The 27,042-nt window shown below is 41.6% G+C and overlaps 2 protein-coding genes across 4 annotated transcripts in view; both read left to right on the top strand.

Annotated features, from left to right (window-relative positions):
• The first annotated feature begins 10 nt into the window (after positions 1-10).
• On the top strand, positions 11-6,235 carry LOC147798087 (NIF3-like protein 1). 2 transcript variants are annotated; one of them, XM_087140935.1, is made up of 5 exons: positions 11-731; positions 2,136-2,295; positions 2,645-2,753; positions 3,697-3,835; positions 4,582-6,235. In XM_087140935.1, exons 1-5 carry the CDS (start codon positions 143-145, stop codon positions 4,848-4,850), a joined length of 1,266 nt encoding a protein of 421 aa, XP_086997061.1. In that variant the 5' UTR covers positions 11-142; the 3' UTR covers positions 4,851-6,235. The 2 variants fall into 2 exon arrangements, with proteins under 2 accessions (XP_086997061.1, XP_086997060.1); XM_087140934.1 differs by having other exon boundaries at positions 2,133-2,295.
• A 754-nt stretch (positions 6,236-6,989) lies between these two features.
• The window catches only part of LOC147798086 (leupaxin-like), a 33,001-nt gene continuing 12,948 nt past the window's right edge, over positions 6,990-27,042 (top strand). The window contains exons 1-3 of one of the 2 annotated variants that reach the window (XM_087140709.1): positions 6,990-7,178; positions 25,704-25,897; positions 26,573-26,936. In XM_087140709.1, the coding sequence (XP_086996835.1) occupies positions 7,166-7,178; positions 25,704-25,897; positions 26,573-26,936 (571 nt within the window). In that variant the 5' untranslated portion in view covers positions 6,990-7,165. The remainder of the gene's footprint in view (positions 7,179-25,703; positions 25,898-26,572; positions 26,937-27,042) is intronic. The other variant, XM_087140710.1, reaches the window with a different exon arrangement.

Below are 27,042 nucleotides of genomic sequence, written 5' to 3'. Positions count from 1 at the left end.
AGGGCGCAAAACTCGACTGACCACGGTGGTCGAGTGTGAGTGAGACTCGTCATAAGCTTGTCGTGTTTTAAGAAACAACCATTGAATCAGATCTACGGACTACATCGTTTGGGGAGACAATATATCGCTCAAAATCACTCTCATGAGTTGTGTGCAGAGAGCTTTAGGGATTCGATTGCTCTTTCGATGTTTTTGGGAAGAGTCGAAGTTGAGCTTGGGCAACTGCAACTTCACGTCTAATGCATCTGCAACAAGTGACACGAAGTTGGCAGGTCATAATTTTGTCATACCACCGTCCCTGCACAGTCGATTTTGGCAAAGGACGTCTTCTTCGGTATGCCAGGTGGCTCGATCAAACAGCACTTTGTCTAAAGGCATGGATCTGAAGGAAGTTCTGCGCATTCTCTATCGGTTTGCGCCGTGTTCGCTCGCCGAAGATTGGGACAACGTGGGGCTGCTTGTCGAGCCCACGCCCCCGCATCAGGTGACGACGATGTTCCTGACCAATGACTTGACGGAGGAGGTTCTGACGGAGGCGATTGACAAGAGATCAGATCTCATCCTGGCCTACCATCCTCCAATATTTGTGCCTTTGAAGAGATTGACCATGGCCAACGCGAAGGAGAGGATCATTGTCCGAGCTATTGAAAACAGAGTGGGCATTTACTCTCCTCATACGTGTTACGATGCCCTCGAGGGTGGAGTAAATGACTGGTTGGCTGAAGGATTAGGTACAGCATTGTTCCTGAAACACAAATTTATAGACAGCTTATCTATCAGCAAGACATGTTTTGAAATCAAGATGATTTTGGATAAGTGATCTGCATGATCGCCCAAACATTCTGCAGATTGGTCAATTCTGCATGAAATGTCCAACTTCTTTAACTTCCCTTTTTCAAACAATATTTCACAGCCCTGAATCAGGAAAGGCGATTGGCTGATAGCGGAATTATTGACAAGTCACGCACTAAGATCAACCAATCGCGCAAAGTTTGGGCTATCTTGCATATCCACCAATCGCGCTGAAAAATACCTGCCAAATTTTGGAGTAAGGGGTTGATGGATCTGCACGATTAGTCGATCTGGCAGCACAATCTCCTGGTGTCATCTGTCGATTGTCTTTTCTTTTGGGTGTATTTTTTTGGGTACTCACTGCAGGGGCACGCCACAAGATGCGCAGGTGTATACATGTGCGTTTGACGCAGAGCACGCTGAATACACGCAACTTATTTACTCCGGTATGTATGGTCTTTGCGTACGCACAGAATGCGTGCAAGAACCCGCTTGTAATCACCTGTCTTTCTTTTGCCCATTGGGGGTGCACTCCAGCTCGGAGCAGATTCAGAATGCTATAGGGTTGTCTGAGGGGCATGGTTAACTCACAAACAGCCAGTAACAGGTCAATCAGCAGCTCTTGAAGATTTTTTTTTTATGGGCATTGAAGCATCCCGTCTTCGGTTGAAGAGAGCCATGTCGGTGGGGTGTGTTCATTTTGTTGCTTGTGACGCACACATCGACGTGACATAACGCACGCACTTCACAATCATTTGTGAACCACCAAAGTGCAGTTCCAACCAAGGGAGCCTCCGTTGGTAGGAAAATTGGCGCCCTCCCTCGGTCTCGCTCGGGGCAGAAAGGGCTAGAGTCCATGATTTTCTGCAGGACCAAGTGACAGCTCAGCACAATCGACTGCCCAGTGGCCGCATTGTTTCACAGCTGTTGCAGTAAGCTCGTTTGTTCACGTCAGAATTAGAAGTCACACACCGTGGCACCGCTTGCCACGCAAGTGTCATTTCAGGGGGAATTTGTATATATGGTGATTGGCCTTTGTGTGTAGCCCGGAAATGAAAAGACCGAATTTGCATCATAATCACCAGCTTCACAATAGTCCCCACTTCGAAAAGAGGCAACGGGAATGTGGAAGTGTGAGTAGAGCCGCATGCCACCGAACAATGAGCCTTTTCACTGTGTAAATTAAAGTGTGCAGAGCACGCAGGGCCACAAACCGAGAATTTGCGGTTTGGCAGGTGGCCTTCATGGCCAAGCGAGGCTGGAATTCTTGGAGTCGGCTTTCAGAAAAAAGTTCCAGTCGGCAAGGGGTTAATAGAGTTAACTTCTTCCCTTGCCTCAAGCAGGTACGTGCAGCGTGGAACCCCTGACTACCTCTAGGAAGCCCTTAGCCAATGGATGGACCCATAAGATAGAATACCTGGAGACCGATTCAAGCGCGATGTCGCTCCCACCAGATTGGAGTGGGTCCATCTCGCCAGTGACAAAGATTCAAACCACAACGGGGTAAACAGGAATATATTGTAAATCCTTCCCAGACTTAATTGTAGAGAAACAAGTTTAAAACTTACCTCTTATCAATGCTTTTGGGGTAACAATTTGACTTCATTTGTTTAAAACACCCGTCTTGCCATGTTATGGTATGTTCTGGTCGCAAGCAGTCGTAAACAATCGCTCTGTATGTGGAGATCTGTGCACGTGGCAAGTACTGCCTGAGGTGGTGCAAGCCAGTCAGTGCTTTATCAACTGTTCAAGGCCGGTCACGTGACACACTCTGGACCAATAAGAACGCCTGAACTGTCTCATGGTAGTTATGCTCATATTTTAAAGTGCATGCATCTTTTTCTCCCCGCAGGATTCAGTGCGTAGTTACTTGCAGTGAACAAGGGCTTGTGTCAATCATGAAAAGTATGGAAGACCAGCCGGACATTAAGAAAACTTTCCAGGTCACAAAACTGGAAAAGGTAAGTGCTTCCTTAGAGCGTCCCGAGATCAAAGACACTGATGTGGGTAAATCTGGAAACTGCCAACGCAGTTGTAGAGTATTGTTTTGTTTTCTTTAGGTGAATGGTTTGAATTCCGTTTGATTCCAGTGTTTGTCATTCTTACATTAATCTTTTACAACTTGGTGGTTGTACTCTTGAGTACTCCGCTTGGGAGTTTCAGTAAGAGGCCTTGGAGAGTGGCTTACTTCGAAATTAATTCTTTGAATTTGTGGTGTTAAGAGCATCAATGGTATCTTGAGGGAGTTTTTTCCATTTTCAAACAGATCTTAGTAAAATGGAGTTCATATAGCAGTTAGTTTTAGCTGCAATATTTCAGAGAGTTGGAAGTTATTTCCTCTTCGAGATATAGGTATCTTTGGTAAACAGGACTCTAGTCTAATGGGTAAGTAAGTAAATAAAATAAATCTCAATTTCCGTGGTCCAGAATACCAACAATTTGCCGCAGGACAAATGTAGGAAACTTGTTCTTGAAGTTTGTGTCACATGTGTTCAGCAGCAGGTTGACATTGGATAGAACGGTTCATGTCAGTTCACCCTTTGGAAAAAAAGTGTCATAAAAACAGAAAACCCCCAAAAGAGCCAAGAAACCAAGATGTCAAGTATTAATTCCAAAGAGAATTTCAGACTTGATGGTTTAAGTTGATTGTTTCATTTTCAAAAATTTCCAGCAGAGTCCAGCTCTAATTTTTGAGGGCTTTGATTTCGTTAGAGGGCAAAGATGGTGTTGGAGCATTCTGTTCACTTTTCATAGATTTTAAACACTTCTAAGGAAAGCCCAGAGGAATTTGGATGTGTTAACACTTCCCACTGACAGTATTTTAATAAGTTTGTTATAAAACATTACATTTTAGTAGAGTTTGCACTGTATTGTCTCATTTTGTTTCATTGGTTGTCGTTTTAGCTACCAATTCCAGGTACTGGCACTGGCAGAATGTGTAAGTTACAAAATCCTGTTCCTATGGCAACATTGGTACAACGTGTCAAAGAGCATCTCGGCCTGCAACATGTTCAGCTAGCTCTTGGAAGTCAGAAATCACAGGGTATGATTGTAAGGTTTTTTTTTCTGAGAAAGGCAGATTTATACCTTACCTCTCACCCTTCCAGATTCTTTGAAAAACCCACAGAAAGTTTTTGGAGGATGATGTACAATATAGGAAGGTAGAGCCCAGCCACTGTTGCTTTACACGGGGCTTGGTGCCCATTAAAAGTGGAAATGCAAAGAATATGCCTTTAGTTTCCCAAACGGGGAGAATTTTAGAGGGTTTAGGAAAGTACATTTATATTGGCCTTGCAAAAGTGCCTCAGAAATTAATTGGACTAAAGCATTGCCTTAAACCTTAAGCTTTCCTCTGACGTATGAGCTCCACTACACTTTTGGCAAGAACCCTAAGAAATAACCAGAAATAACTAAATAAAAGGCAGTAAGAATGGAAATTCACTGATTCATTTCTCTTCATCCAACAGCGCATTCAGCGCCAATCACAGGATGGAGTGATAATTAACAAACGATGAAGAAATGTTCACTTAAATATTCCAGGGAAAACCCGGGGAATCAGGTAGGGACTGAAAACTCAATCCACCTGCTGACCTTGGTGGTATTAGAATCCGGGCCACTGAGGTGAAGGCAAGCAAAGAAATACTCTACCAGCCTGACTCCCCTCAATAATAAATGAATAGATCTGTCATCTTTGCCCATTGAGTTTTAATTTCTCTTCGTTTTGCTTGCTTATTTGACATACAGGGCCCTTTTTTTTATTTTCTCTCTTTTTTCTTTTCTTTTTTTCAGACTCGGAAGTCAAGACTGTTGCCATTTGTGCTGGTTCAGGGGCCAGTGCCCTGCGCCGGGTACCAGCCGATGTTTACCTCACAGGGGAGATGTCGCATCACGACATCCTGGCTGCTGTGGCCAGGGGAACCAGTGTGATCCTCTGCAACCACAGCAACACCGAACGTGGATATCTACACGTCCTCGGGGCAAAATTGACGGACCTGCTAAAAGGGGCCGTAAATGTTGTTGTATCGTCTGTCGATGCCGATCCGTTAAATGTAGTTTAACAGCCAGTTAAACTATTCAACATTTCCACTTTATCTTGTTGGAGTAAGAGAAATGCATGCCATGAAATATTGCAAGCCAAAATCTAAACAGCAGAAATTACAGCATAGATGAACTTTGATTTTAGAAAACCTTATCTGAAAGTCCTAACTTGTTGAATTGTGCTTCTCTTACCTTCTGACGGTTGAGAGGGGTGTATTCTAACCTTCCCCACCCTAATCCCGAACAGATCTGAGACACCCAATGCCAGATGTTTATTGCATTTTAAGTTCATGTGTTTTCCTTTCTTCCAAAGACCAAATTTAGACTGGAGGAACCTTTTCACCAACTGTTGCTTCACAACCAAGCACATCATCCTTCCAATCTGGTGCAATCAATTTGTTTAAATACAAACCTTTAAAATGCCCCTTTGTGTCTCAGTCAACCAGATTTTCAACTTTTGTTTCACTATTTCAAAGGGTATTTTACTGCCATTTTGGTTTTATGTTAATGAATATTTCCATATTCATGAGCAAAACTGTGATGTCATCCCAGGAGGAAAGCCTCAGTGTTACATTGGTTTGTGCCAGTGTAAAATTGTATCTGTTTTTGTAGATTTTGCTGGACAAACGTTTTCCATCATTGCTGATTCATTGCTGTGTATGTGCAAAGCAGTAAGCAAGCATCAATCCCTTAACCAGTAAATTCTGGGTGCACGGTTTGAACAGAAAAACCTACGCACTGAACGTTTGTCTTACTTGGATGACATCACAGCAACAGTGCCCTCAGTTGTCAAGCAAATTCATGATTCAATGCATTTTGTTCAAACAGCAAAACAGTACAAAACAGGAGTGTAAAAGAGTTTTTATTCATTGAAAACTCTGTAAAAGTTGCTGCAAAATTGTATCTAAGGGAAATTCACTGTAGCTACACTTGAACCACTGCATTCCCACTCACACTTCCATTTAAAACCGAAGATGAAGTGTTGGGGGGAGAGACCTCCATCCTGGCTTGTTTCAGATAAAAAAGACTTCCAACAGTTTTCGTCAAAGCATGTATCACAAAAGCTTGATCATAGTTTTACACTTCATAGTTTAAGACTACTGCACCGGTTGTGAACAGTCCTAGATTAACAATTTCTCTGAATAACTGCATTTGATACTGAACACTATTATAAGATGCCTTTTACCAATTTTTTCTATACCTAGAAATATTTTCTCAAACAATTCTATCACTTCAGTCATGTGAATTTTTCAAAATAATTGTCTGCTTGAGTGGTCATAAGCTGTATACATGTACCAAAAATGTAACTTTGACCTTAATTTTATTGAAATGACAGAGCCACTTTGCAGGTCCATGATGTGGAAGACACAGAATAAACTTGGGAATTACCAAGCTTCAAAACAAAGTTTTCAGTTTCTTAAGTGTCTAGTTTTAAAAAGCTGAAATAAGTTTGCAGGAATCATGATCAAAGCATCGGAATGAAGAAAATTATGATAAAAATTGGAGTTAATCGATCTCCCACTGTGGATGATGGTAAGGACTTATAGCCTGTATGCAATCAAATTCACTGAACACCATTCCCGAATGTACTGTATTTATGTAATCGAAAGTACCACTGACTTTTAAGCTTTATTTTCCACGCCCCTTTCTTTAAAAAGTTTCCCTATATTATTAGAAGTATCTCTATTGATGAAATGAAGTTTGAGCGCATTCTGCTGATGAACTCGAGAGGAAACTTCTGGTCGTGTTAAAGAGCGCCAACTGTTGTTGTGCATGTTACGGTTGAATGAACGACTTCACGAGTCTAAAGTGCCGTGCCCACAAAAAGGGGGCGGGCCACTCGCCTTGTTAATATTGTTACCGTACAGAGGCATACAGAAACGACACGGATTACTTTCCACTGAGGTTGCAATTGATAAAACAACATAAAACTGAAAAATTATTCCTTTTTTGTCATAAACGACTTTACTTTTTATGAAACGGGGAGTTTGACAGGTTTTGATGGGATAAAATTGGGGAACCTTAGTGAAAATGGAAACACGCAAGTTTGGTTTTCGGTAGTGGTCACGTGATCCACCTGTTTCCGAAGTGAATTCCTTCGTCTGGTGCTTGCACGATTATCACTAGCAGTGCTCTTTATGTGTTGCAGGTACAAGTACCAGACGTGATACGCTAAATGTAATTTGAGTGCGTGACTAAACACTGAAACTCGTGTGATATAAATCTATTTCTCTGAGGAAATACATCTCTCATTACTCACGACTGCACGAGAGAAAGCTTGTAGAGAGAAACACGTGCTTGTAGCTGATAGCTTGGAACAGGAGGACACCCGATAATGGATGATTTAGGTGAGTATGCTCATATGAACACGGCTAACTGCATTCTCCCTGCACAACTGTAGCACTAGACAAGCCTACCGCCTAGCGTGACTAGCACGTAGTAGCAGTGACAAGCCACCCAGGCTTTGAGGCTAGGCCAGCACATGTCACAGCAGGCGAACTGCCAAACTCGGCCTGCCGTTGTGTGGTGATACAGAAATGTCCAGATCTATTCACATTATTTGATCATTATTTTGTGGGCTGCTGGAGCGAGACAAACAAGAATGTTCACGAAGAGAAAGCTGTATCACCACAACTTGGCTTAGGCCTAGCCTAGTCCGAGTAACTTGGACCCCATATCACCTTTTTTAACATTTGGACATACATGGTCGGGCGATATGCAATAGTAGGGTCCAAGTACCTTCCAAAGCCTTTTGCTTCAAAGTTCCATTAATTCATTTCCTCTTCCTACCCCAAGTCAAAATCCTCCAATTCCAAATTCACCTCCAAAATGGTCCTTAAACTGTTTAAGGTGCCCGGATTAGGATCAAGTGAGAAACGGAGATTCCAATAATGAAAGGGTTTACTCACATTTGGGAAGAAAAGAGAAATTTCCCTTCAAATCGAAAATGGTCTTGTCGTCGAGCGTGATGTCGCCATCTTGTTCAGATAGTGATTTGAGCTGAGCTGTATGTTAGTGTCTAGGGGCAATGTCATGGCGCGGCGGACCATTCACAAAAAGCATGCCATGTCGGTACACGGGAGGCGACGACTGATTCCTGAGCATTGTATGTCCGGTGTACAGTTTCGATGTGATCACAGCTAGTTTTGTTTGGTGCGATTGGCCAATTTGCACAATCTCCTGACCTCTCAAGTCTCATTGTGATTTGTCAGTCCTATATGAAATCCGTGGAAAGAGTTCCATACATGGACATCCTGATACCTTGTGACACTAGTCTGAAAATTTTCAATTTTTTTTCTTACCATTTACATGATTTAAAGCAATTTTGATATCTGAGGATTAGAGGTGTCTGCCTAAAATTCAGGGGATTGCCCATTTTACTTGTTAATGTGGAGTGCCGTGTGGCCTTGTGGTAAAGAACATTGGATTTGTAGTCAGCAGGTCAAGCCGCAGATTGCGGGTTCGAATCCAGCCTGGGGTAGGCCTAATCTGCTAATGGTGCGTGTGCCCCTTGGGTAAGGCCCTTTGTCACTCATTGCTTAGTCCCCACCCAGGAGTAATTGGGTGCCTGTGAGGGCAGAGATGGTTATTGTGGTTGATTTAGCTGCTTTGCGCTGAAATGGCTTCATGGAGCTGTATGTACTCCTCTGGGAACTGAGTGGTGGGCATATTTAGAATGTTTCATGGGCCCAATCAGGAGGGGTGATAATTGAAAGCGCTTTGATCTCACTTAAAAACATGATCTAAAAACCTGTGCCAAATTCACAGGCTCAAGTAGGCTAAATCAATGCTCCTTATTCAGCAGTGGATACCTGTATGGTTTGGGTGATCGAACATGTCAAATGATGTGTACTGGTAGGTTTATTTGTATTCCTGGTTTAAAGAAAATAAATGCATAGATAATTCCAGAAATGAGGGGTCCAAAAGTGTGACATTTTCGTGTCCCTGTTACATCTGACCTTTGTTATTTGACATGGAAATATCATCGGAATTGATTTCAAACTATTACTATTTATTTGGCAGGTAATTTGCATTCATTCATCAATGTTGGAAATTAGAAAATGTGTTCTGAACTTACAAAATCATATGTCAGATGTGACAGGGACACCCAAAAAATGGCCCCCTAATTTCTGGAATTACCCATATATACCGGTGCATGTACAGTACATAAGAAGTTAGCATGTTTAAAAAATGAAAACACTCGTCAATCTCTGAACTCTGAAAAGTGTACATGCGCTGTTTTTTTCATGATACAGAAGGAGGATATTCATTGCTTTGTGAAGTCAGCCAAGGTAAATTTATTAATGAGCATCGATACTGCATAAGTTGTGAAATGCCAGAGGTCTTTGACTCAATGCATCTTGTTGCAATAGTATTAAGGCTGGTTCATACTCACTGCGGATTCACTGTGCACGCAGCGCGAAGGTCTATTTTGAGGCGTCTGCAGTGTGTGAACGAAAGTGCAGTGCGTAATGAAAATGCACGCCCTTGCACGCAGTTTGTGAAAGTAATGAATAGTGCGTACGCACCAAATGTTTGCTTATTCGGACGAAATGAAATTTTTAAAGTTTTGTCGGATACGCACACACAGCTGAGACTTGAGAAAAGATGAAAGTGCGAACGTCAAATACGGCGTTCACGTTACGCGCTGCGTGTGTTCAAATGCAGCGAGAATGAACCAGCCCTTACTGTACACATGCAGTGTATTCGCAGCAAACGTTCTACACTCTGCTGCATTGTGAATTTTTTAGTAGTCGTTTGCAGACCAAATCAAGCACTAGTACTTGAGAATCACCAAAAAAGGAAGATTTGTCTTGTCCACAATACAGTCCTGCAGTTTTTCAAGTTACGTTACATGTACATGTATAATCTTCCACAGTCGCCATTAGAGTCCAACATATCCATTGATGACATGTACCGGTACATGTTACACACGACACGTGCATGTACATGTACATGTATACAGCACATACAAGTACATGTACATGTACTTGTACATATGTAGGATAATGACAACTGCAACCACATATATACATGTACATGTACATGTGCCGGTAGATATCGGTTGTCATCTGTTAAGCTGAACAGAAATTTAATTTTGCATGAAATTTGCACCCTTTTTGTTTACTCTAATTTCAGTCTGCCTTCTGGATAACACTTGGCATTGGGGAGGTGTACCAGTTTGTTCATTTTCAATGCAGATTTTTTGCTCCTCAGCGACATAAACATGGCATTGGAACTGTGAGTTGGCAGGCCAACAACTTACTCTTGGATCAGCTGATTTCCTTGTGTTTACAAATTTCATGTAGTTACACATACACTGCATGATATACCGACATAGTATACTGTACATGTACGTACACTGCATCAGTGCACACCAAAATGACCATTAGTACAAACTACGTACAAGTGCATTATGCATGTACATGTACATTCTGGAGCTTGGAATTTCCTCTTCTCTTCAGGCTTCCTACATGTAGCTGCATGCATCATTGTTTGTGAGAGGAACAAGAATTGTTGGAATCTTCAGATAGTACATTGTATTATTTTTTGGATGCATGTACAGTATTGTATGTATGCATTATGTATTTTTTTTTAATACTAACACACATGTAAGAAAATGTTGGGGCATAAGCCTTTCACGGACAGTGTCCTACAGGGACTTTGTTCTGCCATAGCACCCCATTTTTCCAATGCACAGTTTCTGTAAGTGCTGGCGAATAGAGGGATCCCAATACAACGCTTTTAGCGTCGATCTGCGCACTTCCGCGTTTGAAAATGAGGCTGCATGTGTCAGCTTCAATTCTTAATACGCTCAGACGATTGAAAGTAAGGAGTTAAGACACAAAATACATAAAGGTACATGTACATGTATGTTAAATTCAGACTTTTCCGGCTGCAAATTTTTATTGAAGAGTCTTTCAGAATGACGCTACACGTGAAATCAAAAGAAAAAACAATGGCAATTTACAGCGAACTAACGTACCTGCGATGGCCGTGTATCTTGTGCAGTGAGCATGGTTTAAACTGAAGTGGTATCACACTTACGAACCGGGCACTGCATGTACATGTACTGTGTGGACTCCACGGGCATGCTCGATGAAGTTCAACACAGAGAACCTCGGTTTCGATGCAGATATGTGCAGACGGCGCTAATGCGAAATCCATCTATTGGAGTTGCCATTGACATTGTTTGTCTGCATGTTTACATGTAGTTTCTTTATTGCCTAAAAGTGCCCTTTTGGGTGTAAGAAAAACTATTTGCCTGATTAGATTGCTGATTTACAGTACATGTACATGTACTATGTAAAATGGCATGTACATGTACAACGTATGCTTGTACAGTACATGTACATGTATGTGCATGTCTGTTATGCTGATGGCTACTATACGGTACACTGTACATTATATTGTACATACTCCATCTACATGTATTTGCCTTGTGCATGTTGTGATGCAGTGCCAAGTGCATGTAAGCATTATTAACTGTGCATTTTCCTTGATGGTTTGTGGAACCAGATCTTGCACTCAGAGTGGGCACTGTTCTTATGACCATTTTGTCTGATAGTTTCAACCAAATGACATGTAATGCCAGCTTCCTACATTATCAACATTATTGTGCATGATATTAAGCACAACTATTAGAATAATATACCACTTTTAGAAAGCTTGCAAGTGGGTCGCTATCACAAATGAAAGTGCCAAACTTCAATCAGACAGTACTTTGGAAAGTCCCAGTAAACATGAACAATGTATTAAGTGCACTGTCAAGCTTGAGGTTTACACGTATTGGTATCGGTCACGCCTCCATGAATCGATAGGGATTTACATTTCCACTGCACAATGCCATTTCCTTGAACTGTATCATAAACCTACATGTACATGTAGGAGTTTGGAAGGTTCGGAATGGTTTCTAGCAAAAAATACCCTGACAGTTAGAATTACATTTCTTTGGGAGTTGAGACTCATGTAATGCACAAGCTTGTCAGTCTTGTAGACCCCTAAGTTCATCAACTGAAAAATTGTATTCGTTGACTGCACGTAGAGGTGAGGGATCCCTACCCGACATTTGTAGTTAGTTGAGAAGAACCTGCTGTGCTCATGTTTTGTGTACAGCGGCCCCCCTACCAGCATGTGTTCAAAGTGGGTCTGGGGACAGGGGGGGGTAGATATTGATGATTGAACTGTTGCCCCTGCGGTTTGTTACAATGGGACATTGTGCCTGCCCCGCACGCAAGGTTGTGGGCACAAAACCTGTCAATCACCCCTAAACAATGTGATAAATGCCCATGACTAGTCCAGACCATAGGCTTGTTGACATCATTCATGAATTAACTACCGGTACACCATAGTAAGCACCTGCACTGTTCATGAACCCCTGTACGTGCATGAACGTCTGAAGTTGAGATCTGACCAGAGATACCTCTTGTGGAAAAAAATAATGAAATTTAATGTTACTACAAGTAAGTCTGGTCTGAGCCAATTTGGCTCATCAGGCCGGTGTTTATCTCCAGTTTCCTTGGCATGAAACTACTGAGAATATTTCTATTCCCCCCTGAATGGGATGCCAGTCCATCGCAGGTTGCTTCCCCAGCTAATGCTGGTACCCATTTATACTCCTTGGTGGAGAGAGGAAAGCAGGGGTGAAGTAGCTTGCCAAGGGCCACAACATACTGCCAGCAACTAAATTCGAACCGTAAACCCTGTGATGGGAAGCCACAGACCCTAGCCCCTGGCCACATGCCCCCTTTTGTCAAATGAACCCTCAGAAAATGAAGTGTACCAACTGGTGCACTCTTTCAGTAATTGAACATTGCAGGGTGATGGCAAAATATTTGAATATAAAACTAACTATAAAGACAATGAAAAACACACCATAATTCAGCGAAACAAACAGCCTCAAAATGTGTTCATTGTTCACTTCATCATGGGCATGTACCGGTACGCTTGTAGGATATGCTCGAAAGTCAGCCAAGATTGGCAAAGGAGTGACCACGCTAGTTTTTTTTTTTTTGTTGGCAAACGCAGACAAGAAGTAAACATGACCTAAATTCCACACCAGGCACAGGTTGGGCATTGTAGTGGGGCTGTTAGTGGCAGACAATGGGCAAATAGTTCTGAAGATTAAAAAATCTTTCAGTCATGGAACTGATTGCTACACCCACAACTTATATGAACCCACGCTTGCATAGCGCACTGTTGGCCTACATGTACAGTGTACATGTACATGCACATGCACAAGCAGGTGTACAGTGGGTGTACATGTACATTGTACATGTACTTTGCTGTCAGTGAATTATTTGTAGGCAGTAACAAAGGTTGTAGAGAAACACCTGTACATGTACAGTACTATTCACATGTACAGTACATGTATACATACAGTACATGAACATGTACACTGTAAAAGTTCCTATACAAAATTGTTCATATTGTTTCAGATTGTGAAATGAGACACGAAAAGTGAGCAGACATTATCAGCTCTGAATCTCCTGTATATGTACATACATAAGGTCACAGAAAATTTCACGTGCGTGCACACATTAATATAATAATGTATTCATGTACTGCACTGTTAAATTCTTATGTGTACACATACGTACATGTGTATATGCCTGAAATAGGCCTACGGGAATATACTGATGGCATCACAGTTGTTACATGTATATCCCTTTTTCTATGGAGCTTTCAATTGTGGTCAGTTTGATTGCCTCTTAACAGGAAAAAGAGCTAAAGAGCTCAAAAGAGATAAAGGCTCACAATTTATTATTAAAACTGCAGTAATCGTTACAGCAGTGCTATTTGTCCCTTTTTAAATTCATGGTAAGCAGTTACCGTATGTACCACTGCATGTACGGTAACATGCATATGTATAGTAGCAGAGTTTGTCCATTGCCACTAGTGTTTTCTTAATGTTGACCTCAACAGCTACAATCTCGACTGTACCCCTGCCCCCATCTAAATCCATCTGGCCCAAACTGTCCAGCTCTTGACTCACTCTGTTGTTGCTTCTCTTGAAATCATTTCTTTTTGAGAAGCTACAATCCCCTGAACTGTACCGGTACCTCACTTTCCTGTGTTGAAAGTGTTGATTACCCACATCCTCACAATTTCTCTTCCACTTTCAGAGAGCGTTAATTTTTCTTCTTTGTGTCCAAGCATAACGGAGGCTCATCCGGTGTTGGTAGTGTTACGCTGTACAACAGAGTTTGATTGCCATGATTTAAGCAAACTTTTTGAAAGTTTCTTAAAGTATCGGTACAGTGTACATGAAGAAGGGACCCCTGTAGGCTTCCGTGCCAAGTTTATCAGAAATTGGTTGGTCTTCTGTTCTGGAGGCAGGAAGTTTTGTCTGGGATCAGGAACCCAAGTGCCGCATATCCTTCCCGCAAAATGCTTTATATTTCCACGAGGTTCTTCCGTCCTTTGCCCAAAATATTCAAGTCATCAGTTGTCATCAGTCCGGCGAAGTCAAGGACACTGACCTCGGAGACTGTTTGTGGAAGAACCGGCACATCAGAGACCATTTGTGGAGGTACCGGTGCGTAGGTGAACGGGAAAAGGCTGCGGTCATGGGTTACCCGCACATATGATCCCCACATCATGGTCAGACTTACCATATCATGTATGGTACACACATGCTGGAATTCACTTTAAAAACTGGTTCCCACTTCCACCTTCCACGAATCAAGAGTATGATTGAAAGGAATGGGAACCGGTGAAGGCAAAACATATCTTTGCTGTAATTTGTGAATGTGCATGGGTAAATATCATGTGAGAACCAGGCATTTGTAGCTTTAGCATCCTGTCATTTAAATCATTTAGCATCTTCTCCAGTTAATTGTGCAAGGGGCCACACCATGTAAGCAGGATGTCAACATGTAATTGCATCTCTTACCAGAATGAAAATCGTTAAGAGCAGCATTGAACATTCCAGTTAACTCTCAATTCAAAAGTCACCAACTTTGTTTCAGTTTCAAATCATAAAGACAAGCAGCAAATACGTTTCCCAGGATTACTCTTTCCACCCCTTTTTAAAATGTTGCCAACGCATTGTTGAACTCTGAAGAAGAGGATTTTTTTTTTTTATTTATTTTTTGAAATTGATTTGAATAAAGCCAGTTCATTTTCGATTTGACTTCACCGATTTGTCTGGATATTACATGTACCATATTACTACTGCTCTAGAGTGAATATTTAACTTCAGTCTTCCATGCTTTCTATGGATAGAAGGGACTGTATCAGGAGAAACAAAACTTGAAAATTAAATTTTGGTAGTTTGGCTGTGAGAAACAAATTTCCTCATTTGAACAGCCCCCTTCCCCCCATTTCTCAGATATTTCCCCTCAATTACCACACCCCCGAGTGAATTAATGTTTTGTGTTTACCCCAGTATCAGATTCCCTTCTTCGCTGTTTCAATTTAACAATGTGATGACATCTCAAGGTGTTTTTCCTTTTTTCGACTCGCGGGTAAGATGCCGTGCTGCAATCTATGCATCAGCAGGTACGCGTCCGTGAAAGAATTTCAAGCTCGTTAAAATAGTTCTCTCGGTCTGATTTCACGTCATCTTGACTGGGATGCTCACCACTGACATTTCGACTTGTCACCAGCTAGATCACAAATTCACAGATACAGCCTCAGTCCTCTAAAATCCTCCAATACCGGAAATTCTTGCCTATGTTCTGTGGAGGCGTGCTCACTGCCTCAGTCCTTCAAAATCCTCCAGCATTCCCCTCATTATATATTGAGGCAGCGTGAATGGTATCTGTAAGCAGTATGGAGGATGTCACATACTGTATGTAGTGTGGGCATGAATTTATGCATAGCTGAACATAAACAACTCAAGGTCTAACCCTTTCTCTATGGTCTAACCCACAACCTTGAGACAATGCTTGCTATGCAGTCAGTAATGCAATTTTTCCGTGCAGCCGCAATCCTCTGAAATCCTCCCTAACCGCCCAGAGGATTTTGAAGGATTGAGGATGATTAGGGTTAAGGGGGGCTCATTTTGCTGAACTGTGAAGTCAAAAATTAATACACAAGTTAAAAATGATATTTTTAATGTTACATGTACCATGTACAATGTATCACTCCTTAGTATCAGTCGAGATAGACCTGGATATCGTTTCATTTTGCCTGCGGATACACATACATCCAATTAATAACCCATTGATCCCTGTGTTGAGTTAACTGCTTTGTCCATGGTGTGTACAACTACATGCACTGTAAAATGTAAAGTATTTCTCCATTTACTGCAAATTTGAGGGCTGTGCATTCTGCACATGTACGTACATGTACATACATGTACATGTATATGTACAGCGCTTAGTCTTTTTCCCTCAGCATTTTTTCGTGGGAAAAAAAAACCTTCTGTAGTTGGTCATTTAAAGGGGGGGGAGCCTCGAGGATCTTCAAATTGCTGAAAATATTGGCAGTCATCAGCTCGTCCAATGAAGCATAAAAAAGATGCCACTTTTTCTATTTGTCCTCTGTCCCTTGACACAGTAGGATTTTATTTACGTTGCAGGCCAACATTAAAATAGGCCCAGTATTCCCTGCCGGACCAAATCAGGATTTTGCCAGAGCATTTTGTGGCACTCAGACTAGATGGTTTGTCAAAAACAGGGTAGAAAGCTACCAGCAGGACTGCCAGATGGAGTCTTGCAGTGGAGTGTTAAAATGGGCTTAACAACTGGGTCTTTTTGTTTGTGGGCGGTTGATCATCTCTGGATAGAAGTATCTTCATATTGAAAAGAAAATGAAAGATGCGCTTTAGTTTGATGCGTTTAACACCTGAGAAACTTGGATTTATCCTGATGTTTTGAATAGAGACTGCCATGTATTTTATCACTGTTGTTTAGATACGTGTACATGTGGTAGCTTATTTACTGGTCTGCAGCCGAACTGTGCAAATACGGTACGTTACATTGAGTAACCGGTAAAACACAGCACATTGCAATGTACATGTACATGTGTTCTACCTCCCACATGTATGTATAATCCTGTACAGTATACCAGTATGTACATGTGTACGTGCATGTGCTCCTAGGTTTCTTTTTTTATTTCCCTCAGGACGGACATCTGGTCGAGCATTTCAGCTTTCAGGCGACTCACTCATCACTGTCAGGCATACATGTATTCTCACAAATTGAGTTCAGCAAGCGCTATTAGATTCCCAGAACAAATTGGCCAGGGAAGAAATTGATCAGTGTTCTGCCATAGAACCTCTTTCTAATGGTGTTGCAAAGTAGTGAAAAAGCACTTATTGTGTAGACCCTCACCGGTAACTGAACAGTACTTGTTGACATTTCCAGATTTTGCGTGGGGGGAATAGCGTCCTAGCTACATGTACAGGTATTTTTTCGTCCATAAAAGAACAATCCCCTCCCCCAAAGGAAGGTGCTCGTCCAAGTGTGGGTACCTTTTACATTTCAAAATATTGAAATGGTTTCGTACGTGTACGTATGTCCTTTGCATCCTCCCTTGATATATGGTTCTGTGGTACCGGTATTTGTTGAAAAGTTTCTGCAGTGGTCATTGATACAGGTACATGTACATGTAACAAGTTTTACCATGGTGGCAAAAGGGCATTATTCTACCTGTACGTGAACTGTATGCGACTGTACATGTATGTGCAAAGTGTTAGGCAGAAGTGAAGTCTATCACAAGTTACATGCAGTCACACCCTTTTTAGTTTTAAGTGCATGTACCGGTACATGTACAATGTACATCATGTCTATACACATGTACTGGTGCACTGTACATGTACATTTATACTGAATTGATGTACATTATGCAGTTGCTACATGTACATGTATGAAATTGTTTGTCTCACTGTACATGTACACATATGAGTAAAGGCCTACATGAACCAGTATTCATGTACATGTACATTGTGCGCGTACATGTCTATGCATGATTTGACTTCCTATAATTAACTACAGTACACGTACATGTACATGTATGCCAATAGCATTTTGGGTGTGTACATGTTAACCTAGGTATTGGTACACATGTACGCAAATGTCACGTAACACGTGTGTGGTCCCTACAAGTATGGTACAAGAATGTATGCACAGGGCATGTACAGTACTATACTGGTACATGTACATGTGTTTCACGCAATATCATGTTCCAGTGTTGAACACATTAGAGTTGAGCCAACATCCATAGCCAGGTGTCTTGAACAGGAAAGGGATCATTTGCTCACGATTAGATTATTTTCAAACTCAAAGCCCTGGACAATATATGCCAGCTGTGGATTATCTTGCGAGGTTTAATTAAGTTTGCGTGCAAGTCATGTGGATCGAAGGTTTTGACCATCACAAATATGATGTGACAGACAAGCCATTTGTTTATTCTGCATTGTGGAAGGCTCAGTTCACAGCTGAGAGAAATTAAGACACTGATGTCAATATACATGTACATGTAAACGGTGGACTGTGGCCAAATTCCATGAGAATGCTGAGCACTTGTACAAACTGTTGGTTGGTATATGCAACAGTGAGTTTTAACAAGTAAGTAACAGTGTACCAAAATACATGTACATACATGTACAATGTAGCAGTGTTCCATCTACATGTATCACCAGGTTGCCACATGTAAATCAGTGAGTTGTTCTTTATCTGTGAGTGTGGTCTTACCAATTACATATATGTTCTTCTGATCACATAAAAATTACATACATGTACATGTGGTGCTTTTTAATGTTGATTTTTTTTGTCTTTCCTGGCTCTTTTTGTGGTTGTTTTTACTTTCTATGTGGAAATATTTTAGTGGTCTGTTTTGTTTTCCTCTTTTGATGTTAACAGTTTTAATATCCAGTTTTTATCATTTTTACTATGCCCCACTTGCAGTATTTTTTGACAATACACTGTATGTTTATTTGTTATCAATAAGATGTGACTAGTACAAGTGCACTTCAACCTTTGGCTTGCCATTCTGTACTAGACAATTTGATTTGATAATAATAAACTGATAATAGTAATAAATCAATGGTTTTGGAATGTTGCAACCAAATATCATTTTGAAATGGAAATGCTGGTAGATGAGCCTCAGTGAGTCCTCAATCCTATACAGTAAAGATCCTGTTAATCTCAAATTTCCTTTGAGCTCCACCAGATATTAAGATGGAGGATGATTCTCTTCACACCGTAGAACATGTACATGTGTTCATGTACAATACTCACATGTACATGTACTTCCCAGCCTTGAGAGTTTGTTGACATGAAGCTTATTGAGTTCAAGTTTGCTGTTCCAGTGTAACTGAAGATGTGCACATGTACATGTACCGGTACCCGAGAGTGGCAGAGTTGGAGTATTCATAGAGTCTGTGCACAAGTGCTTCAGGGCTTCCAGGGAACTTAATTTACATTTCAAGATTAGTTTTTTTTCCCCCCAATTTTTTTTTTCCAACTCTATCCCTATTATTAACCGACTCATGATGCAATGCTATGTTGATTTGTTTGGCTTGTATTTGCTGGTATTGCACATGTACATATGTACGTACTCGTAGCTTTAATCATAGAGCAAGGTTGATGAGGCAGATGGCCCCCTCCCTCTGAGATGCCCAGTCTCCTCACGGAACATCCTCAGCTTCCCCGCCCTCCCAGTGGTACAGTCCGAGTGAGTCCAACCGGAGACCGGGCATAGCATTACATAGCGCAGGGGTCCTCTGGCCGGCATGCATTGCCAGTGACTGTACCATTGTTCATATATGGGCATGGCAGCGTGGGTACAGACGGTCCGCCCCGCTTTCCATTTTTCCCCTGACAGCTGGAGTCGTCCCACCGTCAAGTCAGGCTGGTTTTTGGCTGTCATTCTACCCCAGTAAGGAATTACCTTGTGATCTTCTCCATCCTGAGATTTTTTTTTCTTCTGTACAAACTGTTTGGGTCGCAAGAAAGCTCAGTTTACAAACTCCACATTGGGCTCAGCAGGAATGTCAACTACGTCTTTGCCTGGGTTCACCATTCCAAGTGTCTTGGAATTTTAACACACCGCACCAGTGACTTTATTGCAAATGGTATCTGCTTAGAAGAGGTGTGTCAGTCCCTGGTAGTGGAATATTTTCACGTAGTTTGGGTACAGCTGTGAGTCTTTTGGGAGAAGAAACGGTGAGTCGAATCATCACTCTGAAACTGTAACCATGGAGACCGAAAACTGTCAAAAAAGTTTGGTTTTGTGTACAGAAAGAGTGTACATCCCGGTTTTCACTTCACCTGGGTTGAAGGGCAAATAACTTTGGTAGGCCAACAGCAAATGAATTAGGGAACCTTGTTGACGGTTGACCTCATCAAACACCTTGCCGTTAGTTTGTACTTGTATGGATTTCTGAACAAAACAACTTTTGTCAGTCAAACAGCGAATGAATTATAGAAAGTTACAGTTTGACAAGTTGACACCAACATCACCAAATTCATTTCACTTTACTTTTGCTTTACAAAAATGTAAAGTACAGTTTACATGTGCATCGTACCTACATGTACAGTATATGATCGGACACTTGGAAAGGGAAACTCATCTGTTGTTATCTGTTTAAATTAATATTTGTATATTTCATGGATATCATGCGTTGAGAAAGACGATGTCAGATTTGAGCCAGATAGTACATGTGTGTTTAATAAAATGAAATGTGGGTTGTTGTTTTTTTGTCAGTTTTGTTTACTGACATGGAGCAGCGTTGCTCTTTTCCTTGTACATAGATCTGTAATTGTATTGATAATTTATTTTGTGATGTCGTTTGTTTGAATTGGTAATAGAAAATACCAGTAATTTATAGGGACAACACTTGATGCCCCTGTGCACAAACCTGTGAGACTTGTAAAAAAAAATGCTTTCTAAGTAAATGCTTGGGAAGTTTCCCAGTTAAAATTTCACTTGTTAGGACATGGCTGGAGGGAACCGGCATTGGGGCCACTCATCAAGATCCAGCTCCATGTGAACCAAACAGGCCTTCCAAATCAGATTTTAGTGTGAAAAAAAAAAAAAAAAACTTGGCCGTTTTCCAACACTCAACTTGGTCTCCGTCTCAGGCTTCATGTAGGAAACCAATCCCCGATTGTGGGCCTGAAGCGTTTAGATTAAATTGAAGTACTGTAACATTTGGCTCTTTTGCGTCTTACTTGATGTCTTGTGGCACTATCAGACTTACTATTGCACTTACAACCTCAAAGACAGGAAGTAAAAAAAACCAGTTGAAGCCTGAGACGAAGCCCAAGTCGAGTATTGGACAATGGCCCTTCATTCTTGTCTGCGTGTGACGATCACTGGTAGCCATGATGCATGATACAGGTGACTGGAGGGACTGTGAAGTGAATGGTACCGGTATTTCAAGCTGTTGTTTTTCTCTGCATTCTCAAGTCAATCTCACAATCAGTTTTATTGAATCGTTACTCAAATGTTTATTTCTAATGTCTTGGTGGTGAATTTTTTTGTCAGCCAAGTGGAAGGACACAGTTGGAGAGTGCATGATCACACAGCAAAGCATTACAATTTTTTGTACTAGCCTACCGGTACACGCACCAACACAGCTGTGGGCGTGTGGAATCACTTCTGAGGTTGCTCAGTTTAAGTTGCTGAAATTGCCTCGCAAAACTGATACGTCTATGGAAATAGATTTTCAGCTGGAAAAAGTGAAAGAAGACAGATAATTTTAAGTCAGTCAAACTTTTGTTCTGATTGATTGAATATGCAATGAGAGACTGAGCTGCCTCCAGGATGGCAGTACAGTGTACATGTATCGTATATAATGTACATGCAAATGTATTTGTATTCAGGTCCTTGTGTTGGAATTTACCGGTATTTGGGTCAGCGGTACAGTGTACATGTACATGTACATGGACCTGTAATGTAGCTTACCATCTTTTTCTACAATGGTTTTTCCCTTTTTTTCTGAAGTGCCAATTCTCCATGGTAACTTCTGCACTAAAGGAGATCAGTCTCTCAAAATGAAGTCAATGTGAATGACCTGGGGGGGTCAGTTGCCTTGGGAATACCCTGTCTGTTTACAAACATTTAGTCTCCCTTTGACTGCTGTTATGGCTGCCCCTCCCAGAGGATCAGGTGGCTCAGGGTCAAGCACCTTACATTGCACCATTGCACCTGCGAGTGCCCACAGTATGGGTACCATGCAGTAGTTACCCTGTGGACTCACGGTGGTATGCCTTGAGAGAGAGCATCTTCCCTGTAGTGTAAGCATCAACTGCCTTAAAAATTGGAAAAGTCAGTGTTAGTGCCTGGTAATCTGAAGCAAATAAACACACAAACTACCAGCCAAACAAAGAATTAAAAATCAGAATTCTGAATTTTGTCACCCTGTTGATACCCGTAGAAGTGGATTTCTTTGAAATTCCACTTCTACATGTACCGTGTAAAAAGTACATGTATGTACACGCACATGTAGCAAGTGACCGATTAAAACTAAGCCGTACTCAAATGTTGCAAAAACCCAGGCAAAAATATTCCTTGTACAAGCATACGTACAGTACTTGTAGGTGTAAATGTACATGTACATGGATGTGTGTGTCAATTTGATTAGAATTTCATGTTTTGTTCCTTAACTTTTTGGCAGTTTTTGTTGCGTGATCAAGAGGCTGTTATCTACACGTTCAAGGCTCTGGTTTCCTACAGAGCCCAACAGTACATGCCTTTTATCTACATGTGCATTCCTGTGCCAGGATTTGATTTGATTTGTATTTTTGGGGGGGTTTCTATAGTCATGGTTTTCCACAGTGTTTGTAAAGACCTTTGGAAACAAATCTGATACTGAATTGAAATGGAAGCAACTTAACCAGTACAAGAAAATCTTGGAACTACATGTAGTTTACATTCTGGCTGGCAGAATGGTAAAGGTCGCATACCAGACGAATAGATTAAATTGTTTTTAATCGGCATATCTTCCAGGGTGAAGGTCGAAATGCAGGCTGTGTTGATAAATCAGGACGGGGACAGTCTTCACATCAACACATCGTTTGTTCTGAATTGAGTTTTTTTTTTTTATTTTCAAGTCTGTTTTACTTTTCACTGGGAATCACTGGTTTCACTGAGAATTTGATCAACATGTACATGTACTTATACATGGATAAAACACTGGTACCGGTATGTGCCGGTACCTATAGTAACCTGAGGTCAGAGAAATTGTTCATATGCTACAATGTAAACATGTATTTCTAATTATTATGCAACACTGCTGGGCCCCAATTTCATGGAGCTGCTTAACAGTTAGCAGAAAAGTCGTGCTTACTATTTGCAGAAAACTTTGCTAACCTTAAGCACTACTTGGCCTGGTTGTGCTTACAGTCATGCACATTCCGAGAATTCCATTGTTTTGTGACTTCATGTACATTAAGCAAAGAGTTCTTCCAAGGTACAGTTCGTGTTAGCATGCCTTTTGCTGTATGCAGTGCTTACGCTCTCCATGAAATACACGGAGCCTCTGTTAGCATAAAAATGTGTGCTTAACAGCGCCATGAAATTGGGCCCACGTCATAAAAGTGAGGGAGAAATCAGACAGTTGTCAAAAATACTGTCGATGTTAAGGTCCTTTCAGTGTACATACATGTACTATGTATTTTTATATTGATGTACTGTACCCTTTACCCTGTATGCACATTGCATCCTTCTGGAACCTTCAAAATCATCCTTCCTACAAGAATGCAGTACACTTCCACTTGGTGTACGTTTCATCCCAGCTGAAAGCAGTGTGATTGAATTCTACATGTACATTTGTACTGGTTCCTTCCCAGTTCTTTCAAAATTCTCCCAAAAGTTCCAGGTGCGGTTTTTGAGGAGCTGCTAGATTTGAACATGGAGGAATGTGTTTTTGTTCCTCCATGATTTGAAGGTGAAACTTTAGTGCAGCATCATTGAAAAAAATAATAACCTCCATTGTTTTTTGTTAAGGGATCTTGAGGGATTCTGCACATCAAATCCATGTTTCTATGGCTCTCCATACAGGTACATGCACATTGTACATGCTGGGACAAAATAACCCAATCTGATCAAGGAATGAGTGCTCTGCAATATCAAATTTTGTTACATGTGAAATTGCAGGAAGGTTCTTTGCCAAAAACGCCCAAGGGGTTTGGTTTAATTAATCCAGTACTAGTGAATAAACATGTTGTCAACAACACCAAAGACCCACAAGCAATTCCTGCCTTTACTCCTGTGCCAAAAGGGCAAGGCCTGTGAACTCGGCCATAAAAACCTGATGACCGGGATAACTTTGATGGGCCCCTCCCCTTCAAACCGCCAGCAGCAAAAAATATCTCTGTACTGTGTGCTCATAGAGCTAGGAACACAGTGTTCCTAGCTTTGTGGTGTGCTGTAGCTAGGAGCAGTCAGCCTCCTAAGGAATGCACCCCCTGTGAAGTGACAGGCAGTCTTCAATCAGGGAATCAGATTCAGAAAATACATGTACATGCACAGGCAGTGAATGTGCAACTAGAGGCTCCCCAGAAGCACAGCCTCTGAACTCTCACAACTGTTTGTCCAACTAGTTTATGGTTTGAGGATTCAGTCAGGTACAGCTGATGCACTTTCCTTCAAAGGGGAAGGGGGAAACAACGTGTGCCCCGGAGACATATGAAATTTCAAGGGCTGTAAAGGCACTTCATGATCGAGACTTTGAGTTTCTAAATTGGTGTCAAAGCTGGTGGCCTACATGTTATGAATCTTGAATCTTCTCCTGCCTCCATGCTTGAATCAAGTCTACTGAATGACCTTCATGTCATCATGTGACAGATATTTATGTATAAAATGGACATGTAGCCTAAAATGAAGTGCGTGACCTCCAATAACCTCAGGAAAATTTGTGACTGGATCTGATATGCATGTACAGTAGGGAGTACATGTACATCCTATGTACATGTAACAAATGAACCGTTGGGATACCTGTTTAAGTATGTGTACTGTACGGTACATGCTTTCTTAGATAGGAAGAATGGACATCCAGTTTTACTCTTTTATAATCAAAGCAGAAAAGTTGATAACCCTCAAATTGAAATGACATTTCCACTGAAAAAAGAAAATGCCATTTTCTTTTTTTCTTCATGCAACTATAAACATTCGGCCTTTTCGTTAGATGGTCAATAAGCCTTTTGCGAGTTAAATGTGAATAAAACCACTGAGTTATCGGATTGCACATAAACAACCATTTGAATTCCCCAGACTAAAGACCCTGTTGGTATACATGTACCTTTGCATAGCGACCACCATCTCTAGAATGGACTGATTCCTTTTTGCCGTTCTTATCCATTGAAAACAGTGTATTGAGGCAAAGCATCTCTTATTTAACTAAGCAAAAGCTTGCCCCGAATCACAAGGTATACATGTACATGTACCAACAGTCTCTTTAGTATGGAGAATTCAAATTGTTAGGTTCACTTGAATTTAAAGAACACAGTGCACCAGATTTTATTCAAATTTCACTTGCAAAAGGCTTATTTACTCTTTGTCAGTTCTCAGAAATAAAATGGTCTGGATTGGTTGAACTTTGATTGCAAATATACTGTGTAGCCTTGGGTGTTTGTACATGTAAATCTCACATTCATCTCAGACTTTGGCTTCAGTTTCCTGAGTGAAATGTCCCATGTTTAGACCTCTTGCATATTATTTTCCACCGCAAAACATCAAATTGTTGAATGTGAGGTCAAGTTTTAATATTGGGCCAGTGGTATGCATGAAATTATACTTGGAAAGGATTCTGGAGCTTGAGGTGCAGCTAAGCCACATCTGGAGTGAAGTACATGTAGGATTTGAAAAATGGCCTAGGATATACATGTATTACAGATTTCATAGACGTGAAAGGTCACTTCGGATATCCACAAGAAAGTGGCCACTATGATAATGATTTCTGGTTGGTGTCATTGCAGACAGACTATTGGCCGACCTCGAGGCCTCCACCTCCCAGTTCAAGACCCCAAGTGGCAAACCAGGAGCCACGCCCAACGACACCCACTCCACCACCCCAGCCCCACCGCCGACCAACGCCAATCCCCAGTCCCCTCTGTCTCCGATCTACTCAGAGATCCCAGCCAATGTGAACGGGAACTACCCCTCGCAACAGGTGAGTCCAAAACAAATTTTTTTCAGAAGCCAAGTTTTTTAAATTTTAAACTCTGCTTTGAGGTGTTCGGTACTCTCCTAAAGTCTTTTGGTCAGGTCTTTGACAAATTTGATTTGTATATTGTGTTCTCCTTGTTTTTCCATGGAGATCATGCCCTGCTTTGTCTCGGCAAGTATTCAGATGTCTTGGATACTGTGTGACAGGTCTCTGGCATAAAGTACATGTGGGTAATTCCAGAAATTAGGGGTCCAAAAGTGTGACATTTTTTTGTTCCTGTTACATTTGACCTTGTTGTTCGAAATATCACCGGAAGTGATTTCAAACTATTACTATTTGTTTGGCAGGTAATTTGCATTATTCATCACTCTTGGAAATTAGAAAATGTGTTCTGATCTTACAAAATCTCATGTCAGATGTGACAGGGACACTAAAAAATGGATCCCTGATTTCTGGAATTACCCATGTACCAGCCAATCTCAGGCCCTGTCTTCAAGATGAAGCCAGCTTTCAGACTAAGTTCTTAATGCCTTATTTTTTGTCAGTAAAACTGTCCAGTTGGAAAGACGTCATACACTAGGGCCTTTTTCAGCATCCTGTTCAAGTTCTAAATACTCACTGCAGTAACTTTCTTAACTTCAGGGTGAATTTGAGATTCTTTTCTCTCTTCCTGTCCAGTCGGAGCCCTTGTACGAGGAGCAGCCGAACCGCCAGCTTCCCCCGGGCCAAGGTGTGGCCCACCTTTACGCCAAGCCCCACCAGCAGCAGGCGTTTGCCCAGCCCTCCCCACTCTACAACAGCAGCTATCAGCCCCCGGGCCCCAGTGCGACCGCCCCAGGGCCTGGCAGCAGCAGCAGCAGCCAGGCACCTCCACCCAAGCCGGCCCGGACGCGCCCTGCCCAGCAGCCCGCCACGGCCTACCCATTCCCGGAAACGGCCGGCTACAGCAACCGGACGTACCAAGACGCCAAGATGGACAACCTGTCTGAGCTGGACAGCCTGTTGGCAGATCTGGAGAGTGCCCAGGTCAAAATTCAAAATGGTGAGTCTGTCAACGAAAACTGTTTCAATCTGCTCATGGCCTATCTTTTTCCTCTGTGCATCATGTACATGTGTAGTTAGTATAAAGTCATCATGCAGCCCATAAA

This window comes from Acanthaster planci, linkage group LG09 (genome assembly GCF_054643075.1).
Source record: "Acanthaster planci isolate LZ-2023a linkage group LG09, COTS_SCS, whole genome shotgun sequence".
Taxonomy (NCBI): domain Eukaryota; kingdom Metazoa; phylum Echinodermata; class Asteroidea; order Valvatida; family Acanthasteridae; genus Acanthaster; species Acanthaster planci.
This window is presented reverse-complemented; position numbering and strand designations above follow the sequence as displayed.

Coding starts and splice junctions, on each gene's coding strand:
- LOC147798087 (XM_087140934.1), top strand. CDS start 143: ATGAGTTGTGTGCAGAGAGCTTTAGGGATTCGATTGCTCTTTCGATGT. Junction 2,754..3,696: donor AGGTCACAAAACTGGAAAAG/GTAAGTGCTTCC, acceptor TTGTCGTTTTAG/CTACCAATTCCAGGTACTGG. Junction 3,836..4,581: donor TGGAAGTCAGAAATCACAGG/GTATGATTGTAA, acceptor TCTTTTTTTCAG/ACTCGGAAGTCAAGACTGTT.